The sequence below is a fragment of the Saccopteryx bilineata genome, chromosome 2 (assembly GCF_036850765.1).
Source record: "Saccopteryx bilineata isolate mSacBil1 chromosome 2, mSacBil1_pri_phased_curated, whole genome shotgun sequence".
Lineage (NCBI taxonomy): Eukaryota > Metazoa > Chordata > Mammalia > Chiroptera > Emballonuridae > Saccopteryx > Saccopteryx bilineata.
Genome location: NC_089491.1, coordinates 362,504,940 through 362,521,606, shown reverse-complemented (window position 1 = coordinate 362,521,606; position 16,667 = coordinate 362,504,940). Strand labels below are relative to the sequence as shown.

At 38.9% G+C, this 16,667-nt stretch overlaps 1 protein-coding gene and 1 pseudogene across 1 annotated transcript in view; both read left to right on the top strand.

The window, feature by feature from the left end:
* EFCAB5 (EF-hand calcium binding domain 5) overlaps window positions 1–16,667 on the top strand; it is a 129,798-nt gene that overhangs the window by 56,394 nt on the left and 56,737 nt on the right. The window contains exons 7-8 of the mRNA XM_066258326.1: window positions 9,376–9,445; window positions 10,841–10,908. Of these exons, the coding sequence (XP_066114423.1) occupies window positions 9,376–9,445; window positions 10,841–10,908 (138 nt within the window). The remainder of the gene's footprint in view (window positions 1–9,375; window positions 9,446–10,840; window positions 10,909–16,667) is intronic.
* LOC136324873 (keratin, type I cytoskeletal 18 pseudogene) lies at window positions 11,127–13,391 on the top strand (annotated as a pseudogene).

The window sequence follows — 16,667 nt, the reverse complement described above, 5'->3', positions numbered from 1 at the left end:
TCAGTTGATACAGTGTCATCCTGGTGTGTCAAGGTCATAGGTTCGATCTCTGGTTAGGGAACATATGAATAGCACCCGATGAGTGCATAGCTAAATAGAACAACTAAGTGGAACAATGAATTGATGCTTCTCTTTCTCACTCCCTTCCCTCTTCCTCCTCCATCCTTTCTCTCTCAATAAAAAAATTAATAATAATAACTTATGTTCACACAAAAACATGCACATAGATGCTTACAGCAGCTTTTTTAATACTTGCCAAAATTTGGAAGCAACCAAGATGTCTTCTGTAAGTGAACGGATAAACTGTGGTACACAGTGGCATCCTAGTTGTTTTTTTTTTAATTAATTAATTAATTTATTTATTCATTTTAGAGAGGAGAAGGAGAGACAGAGAGAGAGAGAGAGAGAGAGAGGAGAGACAGAGAGAGAGAAGGAGGGGAGGAGCTGGGAAGCATCAACTCCCATATGTGCCTTGACCAGGCAAGCCCAGGGTTTTGAACTGGCAACCTCAGCATTTCCAGGTCGACGCTTTATTCACTGCACCACCACAGGTCAGGCGGCATCCTAGTTTTTACATAAAAAGGTTGGGAATGATTGAGGACATGTATGTGAAATCATTTTATATACCTGAAGTATTATTTTTAAAAAACTTTATTTAGAAAATTAACTTTAACAAGGTGACATTGATCAATAAAAGTACATAGGTTTTAGGCAAACATTTCTATAGCATTTGAACTGTTGATTATGTTGTATACCCATCACCCAAAGTCAAATCATTTTCTGACACCTTATATTTGTCCCTTTTTACACCCTTCCCTCCCTTCCTCCTCCACATCCCCATGTCCCCCTCCCCCTGGTAACCACTTCACTTTTATCTATGTTCCCGAGTTTTATATCCCACCTATGTGTGAAATCATACAGTTCTTAGCTTTTTTAAATTTTCTTATTTCACCCAGTGTAACATTCTCAAGGCCCATCCATGTTGTCATAAATGTCTCTATGTCATCATTTCTTAAAGCTGAGTAGTATTCCATTGTATATATGTACATCTTCTTTATCCAATCCTCTATCAAGGGACACTTTGGTTGTTTCCATGTCCTGGTCACCATGAATAATGCTGCAACAAACATAGGGGTGCATGTGTCTTTATGTACCAATGTTTTCGTGTTCTGGGGTATATGCCCAGTAGAGGGATTGCTGGGTCATATGGTAATTCTATTTTTAATTTTTTGAGGAACCACCATACTTTCTTCTATAATGGTTGTACTAATTTGTATTCCCACCAGCAGTGAATGAGGGTTCCTTTTTCTCCACAGCCTCTCCAACACTTGTTATTACTTGTCTTGTTGATAATAGCCAATTTAATAGGTGTGAGGTGGTATCTCATTGTAATTTTGATTTGCATTTCTCGAATAGCTAGTGAAGATGGCCATTTGTGTGTCCTCTTAGAAGTGTCTGATCGGGTCCTCTACCCATTTTTTAATTGGATTGTTTGCTTATTTGTTGCTGAGCTTTGTAAGTTTCTTTTATATATTTTGGAAATTAACCCCTTATTGAAGCTGTTGTTTGCAAACACCTCCCATTTAGTTGGCTGCTATTTGTTTTGTTGTCAGTTTCTTTTGCTGTGCAGAAGCTTTTTAGTTTGATATAGTCCCATTCATTTATTTTTGTCTTTTACTTCCATTGTCTTTGGAGTCAAATTCATAAATGTTCTCTATAGCCAAGGTCCATGAGTTTAGTACCTATATTTTCTTCTATGTAATTTATTGTTTCAGATCTTATATGTAGGTCTTTGATCCATTTTGAATTAATTTTTGTGTAGGGGAACAAACTGTAGTCAATTTTCATTTTTTTGCATGTGGCTTTCCAATTTTTCCAGCACCATTATTGAAGAGGCTTTCTTTTCTCCATTGTGTTTTTTGTTTTATTTTTTTATTTTTGGCTCCTTTGTCAAAGATGATTGTCCATATATATTAATTTTATTTCTGGGCTCTTGATTTTGTTCCATTGGTCTGTATGTCTGTTTTTATGCCAATATTATGCTGTTTTGATTATCGTGGTTCTATAGTATAATTTGGAGTCAGGTAGTGTGATCCTCCAGCTTCATTCTTTTTCTTCTGATTGCTTTGGCTATTTGGAGTTTTTTATGGTTCCATACAAACATGGTAATTTTTGTTCTATTTCTTTAAAAGATGACAGTGGAATTTTGATGGGGATTGCATTAAATTTGTATATTGCTTTGGGTAAAATGGCCATTTTAACTATGTTCATTCTTCCAACTCATGAACATGAAATATTTTTCCATTTCATTGTGTCTTTTTCAATTTCTTTCAATAATGTTTTGTAATTTTCAGTATATAAGTCCTTCGTATCCTTTGTTAAGTTTATCCCTAGGTATTTTGTGTGGTTTTTTTTTTAATGTTAGTTGGAAAATTTTAAATTAATTAATTTATTTTTACTCTAACAGAGAGAGAGTCAAAGAGAGGGATAGATAGGGACAGACAGACAGGAATGGAGAGAGATGAGAGGCATCAATCATCAGTTTCTCATTGTGACACCTTAGTTGTTCATTGATTGCTTTCTCATATGTGCCTTGACTGGGAGGCTACAGCAGACCGAGTAACCTCTTGCTCAAGCCAGCAATCCTGAACACAAGCTGGCAAGCTTTTTGCTCAAGCCAGATGAGCCCACGCTCAAGCTGGAGACCTCAGGTTCTAGAACCTGGGTCCTTCCACATCCCAGTCCGATGCTCCATCCACTGTGCCACTGCCTGGTCAGGCATTTTTGTGTGTGTTTTTTTTTTTGTTGTTGTTGTTGCAATTGTAAAAGGAATTGTTTTTTTAAGTTCATTTTCCGAAGTTTCATTATTGGCATATAGAAAAGCAATAGCGGCCCTAGGCAGCTGGTGTAGCAGTAGAGCATTGGCCCAGTGTGTGCAAGTCCTGAGTTTGATTCCTGGTCAGAGAACACAGGAGAAGTGACCAGTGCTTCTCCAGCCCTCCCCCTTCTCTTTTTCTCTCTCTCCACATTCCTCTCTTTCTCTCTTCGCATCCCACAGCCATGGCTCTAAAGGTTTGAGTAAGTTGGCTCTGGTGCTGAGGATGGCTCTGTGGCCTCGCCTCAGATGCTAAAATGGCTCCATTGCTGAGCAACAGAGCAGCAGCCCCAGATGTGCAGAGCATCTCCTGGTAGGGGGCTTGCCAGGTGGATCCCAACTGGGGTGCATGCCAGGATCTGTCTCTGCCTCCCATCTCTCATTTAATAAAAAGAAAAGAAAAGCAGCGATTTTTGTATATTGATTTTGTAGCCTGCAACTTTACTGTATTGGGTTTACTGTTTCTAATAGTTTTTTGGTGGAGTCTTTGGGGTTTTGTACATACAGGATCATGTCATCTGCAAAAAGTGATACCTTTACTTCTTCTTTCCTGATCTGGATGCCTTTTATTTCTTTCTCTTGCCTGGTCACTCTGGCTAAAACTTCCAGAATTATGTTGAATAAGAGTGGTGAGCCTGACCTGTGGTGGCGCAGTGGATAAAGCGTCGACCTGGAAATGCTGAGGTCACCAGTTCGAAACCCTGGGCTTGCCTGGTCAAGGCACATATGGGAGTTGATGCTTCCAGCTCCTCCCCACCTTCTCTCTCTGTCTCTGTCTCTCTCTCCCTTTCTCTCTCCTCTCTAAAATGAATTTTAAAAAAATTAAAAAAAAAAGAGTGGTGAGAATGGGAAGCCTTGTGTTGTTCCTGATTTTAGAGGAAAAACTTTCATTTTTTCACCATTTAGTATGATATTAGTTGATGGTTTGTCATATATTGCCTTTCTTATGTCGAGGTATTTTCCTTCTATACCGATTTTATTGAGTGTTTTAAACATAAAGGAATGTTGTATCTTATTGAATGTCTTTTCTGCATCTATTGATAGGATCATATAATTTTTGTTCTTTTGTTGATGTGGTGTATTACATTGATTGATTTCCATATGTTGAACCATCCTTGTGCTGGAATGAATCCCACTTGATCGTGGTATATTATTTTTTTAATATGTTGTCGTATTCAATTTGCTAGTATTTTGTTTAGGATGTTTGCATCTGTATTAATTAGAGACATTGGTCTGTAGTTTTCTTTTTTGTGTTGTCCTGGCCAGGTTTTGGTATGAGGGTTATGTTGGCCTCATAAAATGTGTTAGAGAGTATTGCTTCTTCTTCTATTTTTTGGAAGACTTTGAGAAGGATAGTTACCAAATATTGAATGTTTGGTAGAACTCACTAGTGTATCCATCTGGTCCTGGACTTTTGTTTTTTGGGAGGTTTTTGATAGTTGTTTCTATTTCCTCCCTGATTATAGGTCTATATAGGTTTTCCACTTCTTTAGGATTCAGTCTAGGAAGATTATATAATATAGTTCTAAGAACTTATCCATTTTCTCTAGCTTGTTGAATTTGGTGGCATATAATCTATCATAATATTCTACTATGATCCTTTGTATATCTATGATGTCTGTGGTAATTTCCTTCTTTCATTTCAGATTTTGTTTATGAGTCCTTCCTCTTTTTTCTTTAGTGAGTCTAGCCAGTGGTTTATCAATTTTATTGATCTTTACAAAGAACCAGCTCTTCATTTTAATAATTTTTCTATAGTTTTTTTGTTCTCTATTTCATTTAGTTCTGCTCTAATTTTTACTATTTCCTTTCTTCTGCTGACTTTGGGTTGCCTTTTTTCTTCTTTTCCTAGTTTCTTAGGACATGATATTAAATTGTTTACTTGGGATCTCTCTTGTTTCTTGATATAAGCCTGAAATGTTATAAAACTTCCTTCTTATTACTGCTTTCACTGCATTCCAGAAATTTTGATATGTTGTGTTGTCCTTTTCATTTGTCTGTATATATCATTTGAGCTCTGCTTTTATTTCTTCTTTGACTTAGTCATTTTTTAGAAGTATGTTGTTAATGTCCACATTTTTGTGGGTTTCTTCACTTCCTTTTTACACTTGAATTCTAATATCAAAGACTATGGTGAGAAAATATGCTTGGTATATTTTTAATTGACCTGAATTTGTTAATTTTAGTTGTGTGGTCCATCATTTGCTCTAGACTTGAGAATGTTCCATGCACACTGGAGAAGAATGCATAATATGATGTTTTGGGATGAAATGTCTTGTAAATATCTATTATGTCCATTTGGTCCAATGCTTCGTTTAAGGCCAACATTTCTTTATTGATTTTCTGTTTGTATGATCTATCTAAAGCCATCAACAGTATACTGAAATCTCCAAGTATGATTGTGTTTTTGTCTGCTTCTATTTTTAAATCAGTTAGTAGATGTCTTATATATTTTGGTGCTCCCTTGTTCAGTGCATATATATTAAGAAGTGTTATGTCCTCTTGATTCAATGTGACTTTTATCATTATAAAATGTTCATCTTTGTCTCTGGTTACCATTGTTTTCTTGAAGTCAGGGTTGTCAGATATGAGTATGGCTACACCTGCTTTTCTTTGGATATTATTTGCTTGGAGAATTGTTTTCCAACCTTTCACTTTGAATCTACTTTTGTCCTTGCAGCTTAGATGTGTCTCTTGATGGCAGCATATGGTTGGGTTTTGCTTTTTGATCCATTTTGTTACTCTGTGCTTCTTTATTGGTGAGTTCAGTCCATTTACATTTAGGGTAATTATTGACACTTGAGGATTTCCTATAGCCACTTTATGTTTTGTTTTCTGGTAGTTCTGTGTCTTGTTTGGTTCTTCTCTTTTGTATTTCTATCAGTTGTTTTTGTTTGGTGGTATTCCATACTTCTTTCCCCTGTTTCTTTTTTTCTTTTTTTTTTAAGCTGTGTATTTCAGTAGTGGCTTTTTCGTGGGTGGTTACCATTAGGTTATTAAGAGAAAAATGTTCATATGTACAAGAGTCTTTTGTCTTATGAGTGCTTCTGCACTCCATCCTCCTTTGCTACTGCAGATCTTTATCCTCTCCCCTTTTATGTTATTGTTTTCACAGATTATCTTGTTTTTATTGTGACCTTGTTGGAGTTTTTACTTGTAGTTTTGATTTGTTTTGTTCTTTGTTTCTGGTCGAATAACCCCCTTGAGTATTTCCTGCAGTGGGGGTTTTCTGGTGATAAATCCCTTCAGCTTCAGTATGTCTGTAAAAGTTTTTAGTTCTCCTTCATATTTGAAGGATAACTTTGATGGATATAGTATTCTTGACTGGTAATCCCTCCCTTTCAGTACTTTGAATGTTTGTGTCTACTCTCTTCTGGCTTGTAGAGTTTCTGCTGAGAAGTCTGATGATAACCTAATGGGCTTTCTTTTGTATGTTATGCTCTTCTTTTCCCTAGCTGCCTTGAAGATTCTTTCTTTCTCATTGATTTTTGACAATTTTATTATGATGTGCCTTGGAGTAGGTCTGTTTGGGTTGAGGTAACTTGGCATTTTGTTTGTTTTTTGGATTTGAGGCTCTAGCTCTTTCCAGAGGCTTGACAAGCTCTCATCAATTATTTGCTTGAATAGGCTCTCCATTCTCTTCTCCATTTCTTCTTCTTCTGATATACCCATTATTCTTATATTGCTTTTTCTGATGGAGTTAGACAATTCTTGTAGAGCTCTCTCAGTTTTTTTAATTCATGAATCTCTCACCTCTCTCTGTGTAGCATCTCTAGTTGCCTGTCTTCGATGTCATTGATTCTTTCCTCTATCTGCCTTGTTCTATTAGCTAAATTTGCTACTTCAGTTTTCAATTCATGTATTGAGTTCTTCATCTCTGTTTTTAAAGTTTCCTTCTCCTTGGTGGGGTATTTGTTTTGTTCATTAATTTGTTTTCTGAGCTCATTAAGCTGCCTATTGATATTCTCTTGCATCTCATTGAGTATTTTCAGAACTTCAATTTTGAATTCTTTATCATTCAACTCCATGGTTCTGAGTTGATTGAGATTTTTTTCTGGAGATTTTTCGTTTTATTTCTGAATTATGTCTCTGTCTTGCATAGCCATGGTATTCTATTTCTTTTTCCTTGATGGTATTTGAGAATGGTATTGTTAAGAACTCTAACAAAAAGGCAGCTAAAGTCTGACCAAGTGGTTGTGCAATGGTTAGAGCATTGGCCTGGGACATAGAAGATTCAAGTTCAAAACTCTGAGGTCATCAGCTTCAGCACAGGCTCACCAGCTTGAGTGCAGGGTTGCTGGTTTGAGCATGGGATCATAGACATGACCCCATGATAACTGGCTTGAGCCCAAAGTTTGCTGGCTTGAGCAAGAGGTCATTCACTCTGCTGTGCCCCCCTCCCCGTCAAGGCACATATGAGAAAGCAATCAATGAACTAAGGAGTCACAAAGAAGAATTGATGCTTCTCATCTCTCTCCATCCTGTCTGTCTGTCTCTGTCTCTCTCTCTCTGTTTCTGTAACAAAAAAAGACAACTAAAAAATAAAAAATACAATAAAATATATAAAAAATTTAAAAATTATGACAAAGGCCCTGGCCGGTTGGCTCAGTGGTAGAGCGTCGGCCTGGCGTGCAGAAGTCCTGGGTTTGATTCCCGGCCAGGGCACACAGGAGAAGCACCCATCTGCTTCTCCACCCCTCCCCCTCTCCTTTCTCTCTGTCTCTCTCTTCCCCTCCTGCAGCCAAGGCTCCATTGGAGCAAGGATGGCCCGGGCACTGAGGATGGCTCTGTGGACTCTGCCTCAGGCGCTAGAGTGGCTCTGGTCGCAACAGAAGCAATGCCCCGGATGGGCAGAGCATTGCCCCCTGGTGGGCATGCCGGGTGGATCCTGGTCGGGCGCATGCGGGAGTCTGTCTGACTGCCTCCCCATTTCCAGCTTCAGAAAAAAAAATTATGACAAAAAGAAAAACCACAGAAGAAATTATCAAAAACAAACAGATCAAAAACAAAACACCCACTAAAAAATAAGAACAAAAACATAAAGATTAAAGAAAATGAAATTCAAAAGAGAAAAAAGAATAAGAAGAAATAAAAAAAAAAGGAAAAATAAATTTTGGTTTTGAGAGGTTTCTTCCAGTAGGTGTTGCTTTAGTTTTATTATTTTTTTAGTTTTTATTTTTCTGAATTGAGAAGCGTGGAGGCAGAGAGGCGGGTACCCTGCATGTACCCGACCAGGATCCACCCGGCATGTCCACTATGGGGTGATGCTCTGCCCATCTGGGGTGTTGCTCTGTTGTAACTGGAGCCATTCTAAAGTCTAGAGGCCATGGAGCCATCCTCAGTACCTGGGCCAACTTTGCTCCAATGGAGCCTTGGCTGCGGGAGGGAAAAGAGAGAGAGATAGAGAGGAAGGAGAGGGGAAAGGGTGGAGAAGCAGATGGGCACTTCTCCTGTGTTCCCTGATTCAGAATCGAACCTGGGACTTCCACACATCAGGCCGATGCTCTACCTCTGAGCCAACGGGCCAGGGCCAGGTGTTGCTTTATTACAAATTTTAGCTCTGTGAAGTTCCTGGGCTGTCCTCCGCTGAAATGATGCTTTCACAATGATGTAAGTGGGGCAACGGTTGCATTTGTGGGTGGGGCGTGTTGTGAGGGCTTTACAGCTTCAGCTTTCTGGCTTTCTAGCTCTAGCAATGGCGATCTCAGGCCTCCAGGCATTCCTCCCCAAGTCTCAACAGACCCAGGGACCAGATATGGAACACCTCTGTTCTTTAGGGGAGAGAGTGGCTCTAGAGAGCTAGCTGTGGGGTTTGTCTCTGTCACTCTCCATACCATGAGTTGAGGGACACAGGATCTGGGAAGCTGGGGGCCACACTTTAGTTTTCTCTGTCTCTGCTGGGTGTGGGCTGCAGGCATACCATGGGAACACTGGCTGTGTTCCTGCAGTCTGGCTGCTTTGGTTTATGTCCCCTTCTGTCCTATCTCATTGCTCCTCCTGGCAGAAGGAGACCCAGTCATTTTGGGTTTCCTGTTCTGTATCCCTCAGACAAAACAGACAGTCTGAGCTTCCCTCCTCCCCATAGTTGGGTAGAGAAAAAGAAAAAAACCCAGTTACTCTGGGTTTCTCTCCTCTCCAGAACCCACCACAAATGCATTTTATCTTCTGCTCCCCTTTTCACCCCATCCCACCTTTAGTCCATTTGGTGAGTGGATCTTTCAGTCATGCCTGCAGGCCCAGCTGGGGTTCCTCTGCTGAATTATAGTTGTTCAATTTGTTGACATTTCAAGGGGAGAGATCAGGAGTATCTCTCACACGACCATTACTCTGATGTCATCTCACCTTGAAGTATGCTACAAACTAAATGTTAATTATTACTCTTCCTGTTCATGGGTTAAGAAGATTACTCAGGACTTAAACTGAAAAATATAGATGGCTTTAGTCTAAAATACTAAATGTATGGTAAGTAAGAAGTAATATAGCATCTCTTTGACTTATAGATTCAGAATGTTCTTCATGAATTTTTTCAAAATCCAGATTTCCAGCTTGGTAAGCATGCCTATTACCATAGTATTTATGTTTCTTTTTCTTTTTGTGAGAAGAGGAGGGATGCTGAGTTAAGATGAAGAGTCAATATTGAGATAGTTGTTATTCAAAGCTCTTAGAGATGTACTTAAGCTTTTTTGCTCTTTCCAGATGGAGCTGGTAGGAAAGCAGAGAAGCAATCAGTGATTTTCAATTCTTTTAGTCTAGTGCCCCATTTTATTACAAATATTCTGTTATACTCATTTATTATCCTATCAGATTCCTAGAAAATATTAATTACATAGAACTTTAAAAGAAAGATTTGTCATAAATGTAATATAAAGGGGAAATAAAAGAACAGCCAGGGACAGACACATATACTCAGTAACAACTGTTATTAGAAACCAGTCTGGCTTGCATACTCTTGCAGAGTTTAGGGTAAGGTCTAGGATGGGGGTAACAGCATTTAATGCATAAGCTTTCCTAAATTTTATACAGTCCTTTTATGATAATAACTGAAATCTCATAATAAGCAGTTAATCAAGAGTGACTAAAGAATATTTTTATGTACCAGCCCATGACTGGCAGGAGAAATTACTGTTAGAAGTAGGAGAAGTAGCCAGTGTATTAATTCTTTCATCTTGAGCTTTCATGCAATTTGTGATTTTGTGTCTTGGGAAGCTTAATAAGGATCACATAATTGTCATATTAAATAGAAGTTTAAAAAAATCTTTAAAACTAACTGCCACATTCACCATTATTTATCACTCTGTTATTCATGAAATGTTTTTTCTTTGATTTTGTGATACCATTCTCTCTTGATCTTTTCTTCTATCTTTGATCACCTTTTAGCACTTTTATTTCTTGGTTCTTCTTTTTTCTGCACCTTAAATGTTGTTTTCCAGAGTTTTCTCTTTGATTCGATTATCACTTGACACACCTTCAGACTCCCTGGGTTTTCTTATTCAGACCCATGACTTCAGCTAATGACTCTCATCTATACTCCCATCCCAAACCTTCTCACTGAGCTGCAGATTCTGTTTGAAAAGACCTACAAGATGAGTAGTTAAGTGAAAAAAAGCAAGTGGCAGATCAATATGATCACATTTATATACAGAACAACAAAAGATATGTGTGTGTAGTTTTTTATACTATTGATGTGCATATTTGTTTCTGCTTTCTTTCAACCTGGTCATTAAAAAGGTACGCAAATTCTTTCAATGTCTGGGTTGTTTGGTTAGATAAAAGCCAGGAAAAATAATAATTTTATAATAATTGGAATGTTACCTAACTACATATCATTTACTTTAGTATTAATATTGATAGAATTAATTAAGAAATGCTTTTATTTCTTTTTTAAAGCACTATAATATGAATATAATGTATGAATGTATTGTAACAACGCTAACTAGCAAATAACCTTTATTCCCTAATTAGAAGAATGTTGCAAGCAATTGAATATTACTGACTCAATGGAAGGAAGACTGAACAAAATGGAATTTATAGAAGTAAGACATTTCATTATTCATTATTTGATTCATATTTATTTTGCCAATTTCAATTGTCTTTTGGTGGATGTCACATAGCCATTAACTTAAAATTAAATTAAATGAAAGCATAATAACATCGGTTCTAAGATGCACACAAAAATATTTTAATGCCTCTGAAATTAGGTTACATCTTATAATCAAAAACATCTTATAATTTCTTTCAAATAGTGGTACTCATGATGTAAAAGTGTGAAAAGCTTCCACTGACACCTTTGGGTAAGATCAAGAAAAGCCATCTTCTTGTATTCCATGATATCTGGTTACACAACTAACAATGGATCTAAAACTTACCTATGGGCCAGGCACTGTCCTAAGCTATCCATACAAAAGTAAGTTTAGAGTTGTGAGTATGTGAAACAGAGTTTATTTTTGTATTATTTTATTAATTATTGTATTATTTTCCATACGAACAACTATAAACCTACTTTTGCCCCATTCTGTATATCAACTCAGGTAATTATCTCAGCAATTCTGATTCCTAATTTCATAGATGAATACACTGAGGTACAGAATGTTGAAGTAGCTTGCACAAGGTAGAGCTGGGGAAATTTGTATTTAGGCAGTTTGATTTTAAAGTCTGGATAATATTGCATCTGAGAAATATGATTCTATTGTAATGGAATAAGTAAAAGAAGCATTTTAATGGTACCAGAGTCCTAAGTCTTCTATAGCCTGTTTTTATATTTTTTTCATTTCTTTATTCTAATTCCCCTTGTTTCTCTGAGCCCCAGAGTCAAGGTAACTTCCTCCTTCTGCTCTCCTATACCCTTGCTCCATGGAAGGTGGTAACTAGGCAGTTTCAAGATTCTGTGTGAAGGGTTTCTGAAATTTTTCTTGAAATGATTAGCACATAGATAAGAATTTGGAAATCCTATCTTAGTTATGTTCTGTGTTTTCTTCAACTCTATATTTGTCTATTTGGTATCCATTAGTCACAAGGCCAAACTAATGGCCAAAATTGTTTATATCTCCCCCATGATCCAGAGTCCATGCTCTGAACTACCTCCTTATCTAAGTCTAACTCACCAAGCCAATATTTTTCCAGGTTTCTCAATTGTTTAAATATTTTAAAAGGTGTTTTCTAACTCACTGATATGTTTGTTAACTTTTATATAAAGAAATCTATTGAGGCTGCTTAAACCTGAGTCTTAGTTTCTTGCCTTCCTTCCTGTGAGCTTCAGCACCTGCTCCAGATTCTCCACAAACTACTAGACCCTAGGCTCTGTGCAGTCACCCAGCCACCAGGCCAGCCAGCCAGCAGTGCAGCCAGCGTCTATGCAGGTGCTGGAGGCTCGGGCTTCTGGATCTCCATGTCCCACTCCATCAGTGTGCGGGGCAGCGGGACCCGGGGGCCTGACTGCAGGGATAGCCAGGGGTCTGGCAGGCATAGGGGGCAGCCAGAGTGAGAAGAAGACTATGCAATGCCTAAATGACTGCCTAGCCTCCTTCCTGGAGAGGGTAAGAAGCCTTCAGGCTGATACTCAGAGACTGGAGAGCAAAACCAGTGAACACCTGAAGAAAGAACCCCAGTTCAGAAACTGGAGGGCACTATTTCAAGACCATCAAGGACCTGAGAGCTAAGATTTTTGCAAGTTCTGTGGACAGTGCCTGCCTCATTATGGTTGACAGTACTCCTCATGTTGCTGATGACTTCAGAGTCGAGTATGAGACAGAGCTGGCCATGTGCTAGTCTGTGGACAGTGATATCCATTGGCTTCAAAAACTCATTGATGACACTAATATCACTTGGCTACAGCTGGTGACAGAGATCGAGTCTCTCAAGGAGGAGCTGCTATTATGAAGGAAAACGACGAGGAGGAAGTAAATGGTCCACAAAACCAGACTGTCAACTCTGGAGCTTGATGCCCCTAATTCTCAGGACCTCAGCAAGGTCATGGCAGACATCTAAGCCCGATATGACAAGCTGGCTTGAAAGAACCAAGAGGATTTAGATAAGTATTGGTCCCAGAAGACTGAGGACAGCACCACAGTGGTCATCTTGCAGACTGCCGAGATAGGAGCTGCTGAGATGACACTCATGGAGCTGAGACATATTGTCCAGGCCTTGAAAACTGACCTGGAATCAGTGAGCCATATGAAGGCATTTGTAGACCAGCCTGAGAAAGGTGGAAACATGATATGCTGTGCAGGTGAAACAGCTCAATGGCATCCTGCTGCACCTGGAGTCAGACCCAGACAGAGGGGCAGCATCAGGCCCAGTAGTAGGAGACCCTGATGAACATCAAGGTTGAGCTGGAAGCTGAGATTGCCACCTACTACTGTCTGCTGAAAGAAAGGGAAGGCTTCAATTTTAGTGATGCTCTGGACAACAACTCTATACAATCCATCCAAAAGACCATTACACTACTTGCAGGATTGTGGATGGCAAAATGGTGTTTAAAGTCAATGACACCAAAGTTCTGAGGCGTTTAAGGCAGTAAAAGTGGGGCACCCTTGGAAAAGGGGGGCAGTAGGCCAACAAAAAGTTCAGAGATCATTGAATATTTAAAAAAATTCTATTGAGCCCTGGCTGGGTAGCTCAGTTGGTGAGAGTGTCATCCCAATATGACAAGGTTATGGGTTCGATCCTCAGTCAGGGCACATACAAGAACATCAACCAGTAAATGCATAAATAAGTGGAATAACAAATCAATGTCTCTCTCTCTTTCTGCTTTCATCTCCCTCTAATTCTTCATTGCAGCACCTTTAGTTGTTCATTGATTACTTTCTCATATGTGCCTTGACTGGGGGATCCAGCCGAGTTAGTGATCCCTTGCTCAAGTGAGTGACCTTGGGCTTCCAAACAATGACCTTTGGGCTCAAGCCAGCAACCTTGGACTTCAAGCCAGTGACTTTTGGGCTCTAGCCAGCGACCATGGGATCATGTTGATGATCCCACACTCAAGTTGGCAACTCTGTGCTCAAGCTAGTGAACTACACTCAAACTAGATGAACCTGTGCTCAAGCTGGCTAACCTGGGACCTCAGCATCTCAGGTGATGATCTATCCACTACACCACCACTGGTCAGCTCTTAGCTCTTTTCACTTTCTTAATTTTTTTTTTTTTTTGTATTTTTCCGAAGCTGGAAACTGGGAGGCAGTCGGACAGACTCCCGCATGCGCCCGACCAGGATCCACCCAGCATGCCCACCAGGGGGCGATGCTTTGCCCCTCTAGGGCGTCAATCTGTTGCATCCAGAGCCATTCTAGTGCCTGAGGCAGAGGCCACAGAGCCATCCCCAGCGCCCGGGCCATCTCTGCTCAGATGGAGCCTCACTGTGGGAGGGGAAGAGAGAGACAGAGAGGAAGGAGAGGGGGAGGGGTGGAGAAGCAAATGGGCGCCTCTCCTGTGTGCCCTGGACAGGAATCGAACCCGGGACTCCTGCATGCCAGGCTGACGCTCTACCGCTGAGCCAACCGGCCAGGGCCAGTCATTATTTTTTTAATCTCATAGTTTAATTGTAGAAATAACAGTTGACATCTTTTTATAAAAGTTAAAGTTCTTTAATATTTTTTCATATCTTTCTATCTTTTTTCTTGTATTTCCAATTTCAGTTCTTGATTTTATAATTTCAGTATTATCCCAATTTAAATCATTTTCTTTCTTTTCGGCCATTACAATTCCATTAATTAATCTTAGTTCAATATTTAAATGAATTCAAGGTTCACTTTCTGTCCTTTTATAATGGCTTTGCTATTCATAGGCAATTTATTTTGATTCCTCTCTTAATTAGCTCAATTTATTGTAAAAAAGTTTTTCAGGAAGGTCATATGGATACCATAGTTCTTTTATGTTGAAAATGTCTGCATATTGCTTCTAAAATTATACCTTGAATGAGTAGACTGTAACTGAGTCACATTTTTTTTACACCAAAGCAATATAGACATTGTTTGTTTTCTGATATTGAAGTGTGATGCCAGTTTTACTTTTTATCCCTTTCATTCATTTTACTTAATTCAACAAATATATACATATACATATTATATTGAATACATATATGTATATGTCCATATGTAATATGTGTATATGTATGCATGTATGTATATCCATACAATTAAAGGAGAAAATGGGTAAAGGTGAAGTTATTTTTAAGAATACTTGATACAAATTCATTAGCATTCAATATAATTCCTTTGTGGATATCTATTTACCTATATACATAATTTTGTTTTAATGGGTAAATTGGGCTATTAATAATAGTTTTCCTGACATTTTCCAACTTCTCTTCCTGAAATGCAAACAGCACATATTCAGGCACTTCCATTATAGAGAAGAGCTGTGACATCAGTTAGAAATCAAGAATGTATTTCTTGTATAGAAATATTTACAAAAAAATTTTAATGATGTAATCAATAAATTATTGAGCCACCTTATATGATATATGACACAGAAGTAATATTTAGGATACTTCCTTTTTTTTTTTTGTATTTTTCTGAAGTTGGAAACGGGGAGGCAGTCAAGACAGACTCCCTCATGTGCCTGACTGGGATCCACCTGGCATGCCCAACAGGAGGCGATGCTCCTGTGAAAGAAATTTAAAACTCATGAGCACCAGATGAGTTTCCTGAAAACTGCCCCCCTGAAGTCTCATTTTCTTTCACTGTGCATCCTTTGGCAATGATGAATATAATAATTTATAATGTTCTGCACCTGTCATCACTGTGTAATTGTCTTTTTGTGTTGTGTGTTCTTAATTTGCTTATATTTTGATCCTTCCATTCCTTGGGTCTTATTCCAGTTCCATCCAGCATGTGTATGTATGTATGCATGCATGAATACGCATGCACACACACACAGACACAAATGCCTGCATATACCCACAGGCACACTCCCCTACAACAATGCATTATTTGGTCCTTAATGGTAAGAAATACAACTTCTAAATTTCACATTTTTCCTAGCATAGAGAGTAAATATTCTGTATATACTTAATAACCAAGAGACTAGAAATAAATATTCTAAAATAGTTACTTTTGGCCTTCATTTACTAGAATAAAGCAAATGAACAGTGAGAGAGAAGTTATAGCCAGCAGAAACATCACCACTGCCTGACTAGGCGGTGGCGCAGTGGATAGAGCGTTGAACTGGGATGGAGAGGACCCAGGTTTGAAACCCCAATGTCGCTGGGTTGAGTGTGGGCCCATCTGAGGCGTTGCTCTGTTGTTACCAGAGCCATTCTAGCGCCTGAGGCAGAGGCAATAGAGCCATCCTCAGCGCCCAGGCCAACTTTGCTCCAATGGAGCCTTGGCTGCGGAAGGGGAAAAGAGAGACAGAGAAGAAAGAGAGGGGGAGGGGTGGAGAAGCAGATGGGCTCTTCTGTGTGCCCTGGCCGGGAATTGAACCCGGGACTCCTGTACACCAGGCCGACGCTTTACCACTAAGCCAACCGGCCAGGGCCTTTTAGGATACTTTCTTTTAAAGAGACTTGCTTTATGGCTATTTTGTCAGAACTCTTTTAATGAAACTGGAAGAAAATGAAATGTCAGGCTATAAGTCAAGATATTACACACAGATGCCACCTAGTGGAAAAACTATGCCATGCAATTGCTCCCTTGATAGTTTATAATCTGCATTGTAATTAATACTCAAGATGGAACATGTTTGGAGAAAACAAAGTCATTGAGTAATTATTAATGTAGAGAAAGACAAATGGATACAAATTGTCACAGATGACTCTATATGCATATTGCTTTTCTAGTGTTATCTCTTTTCTGAT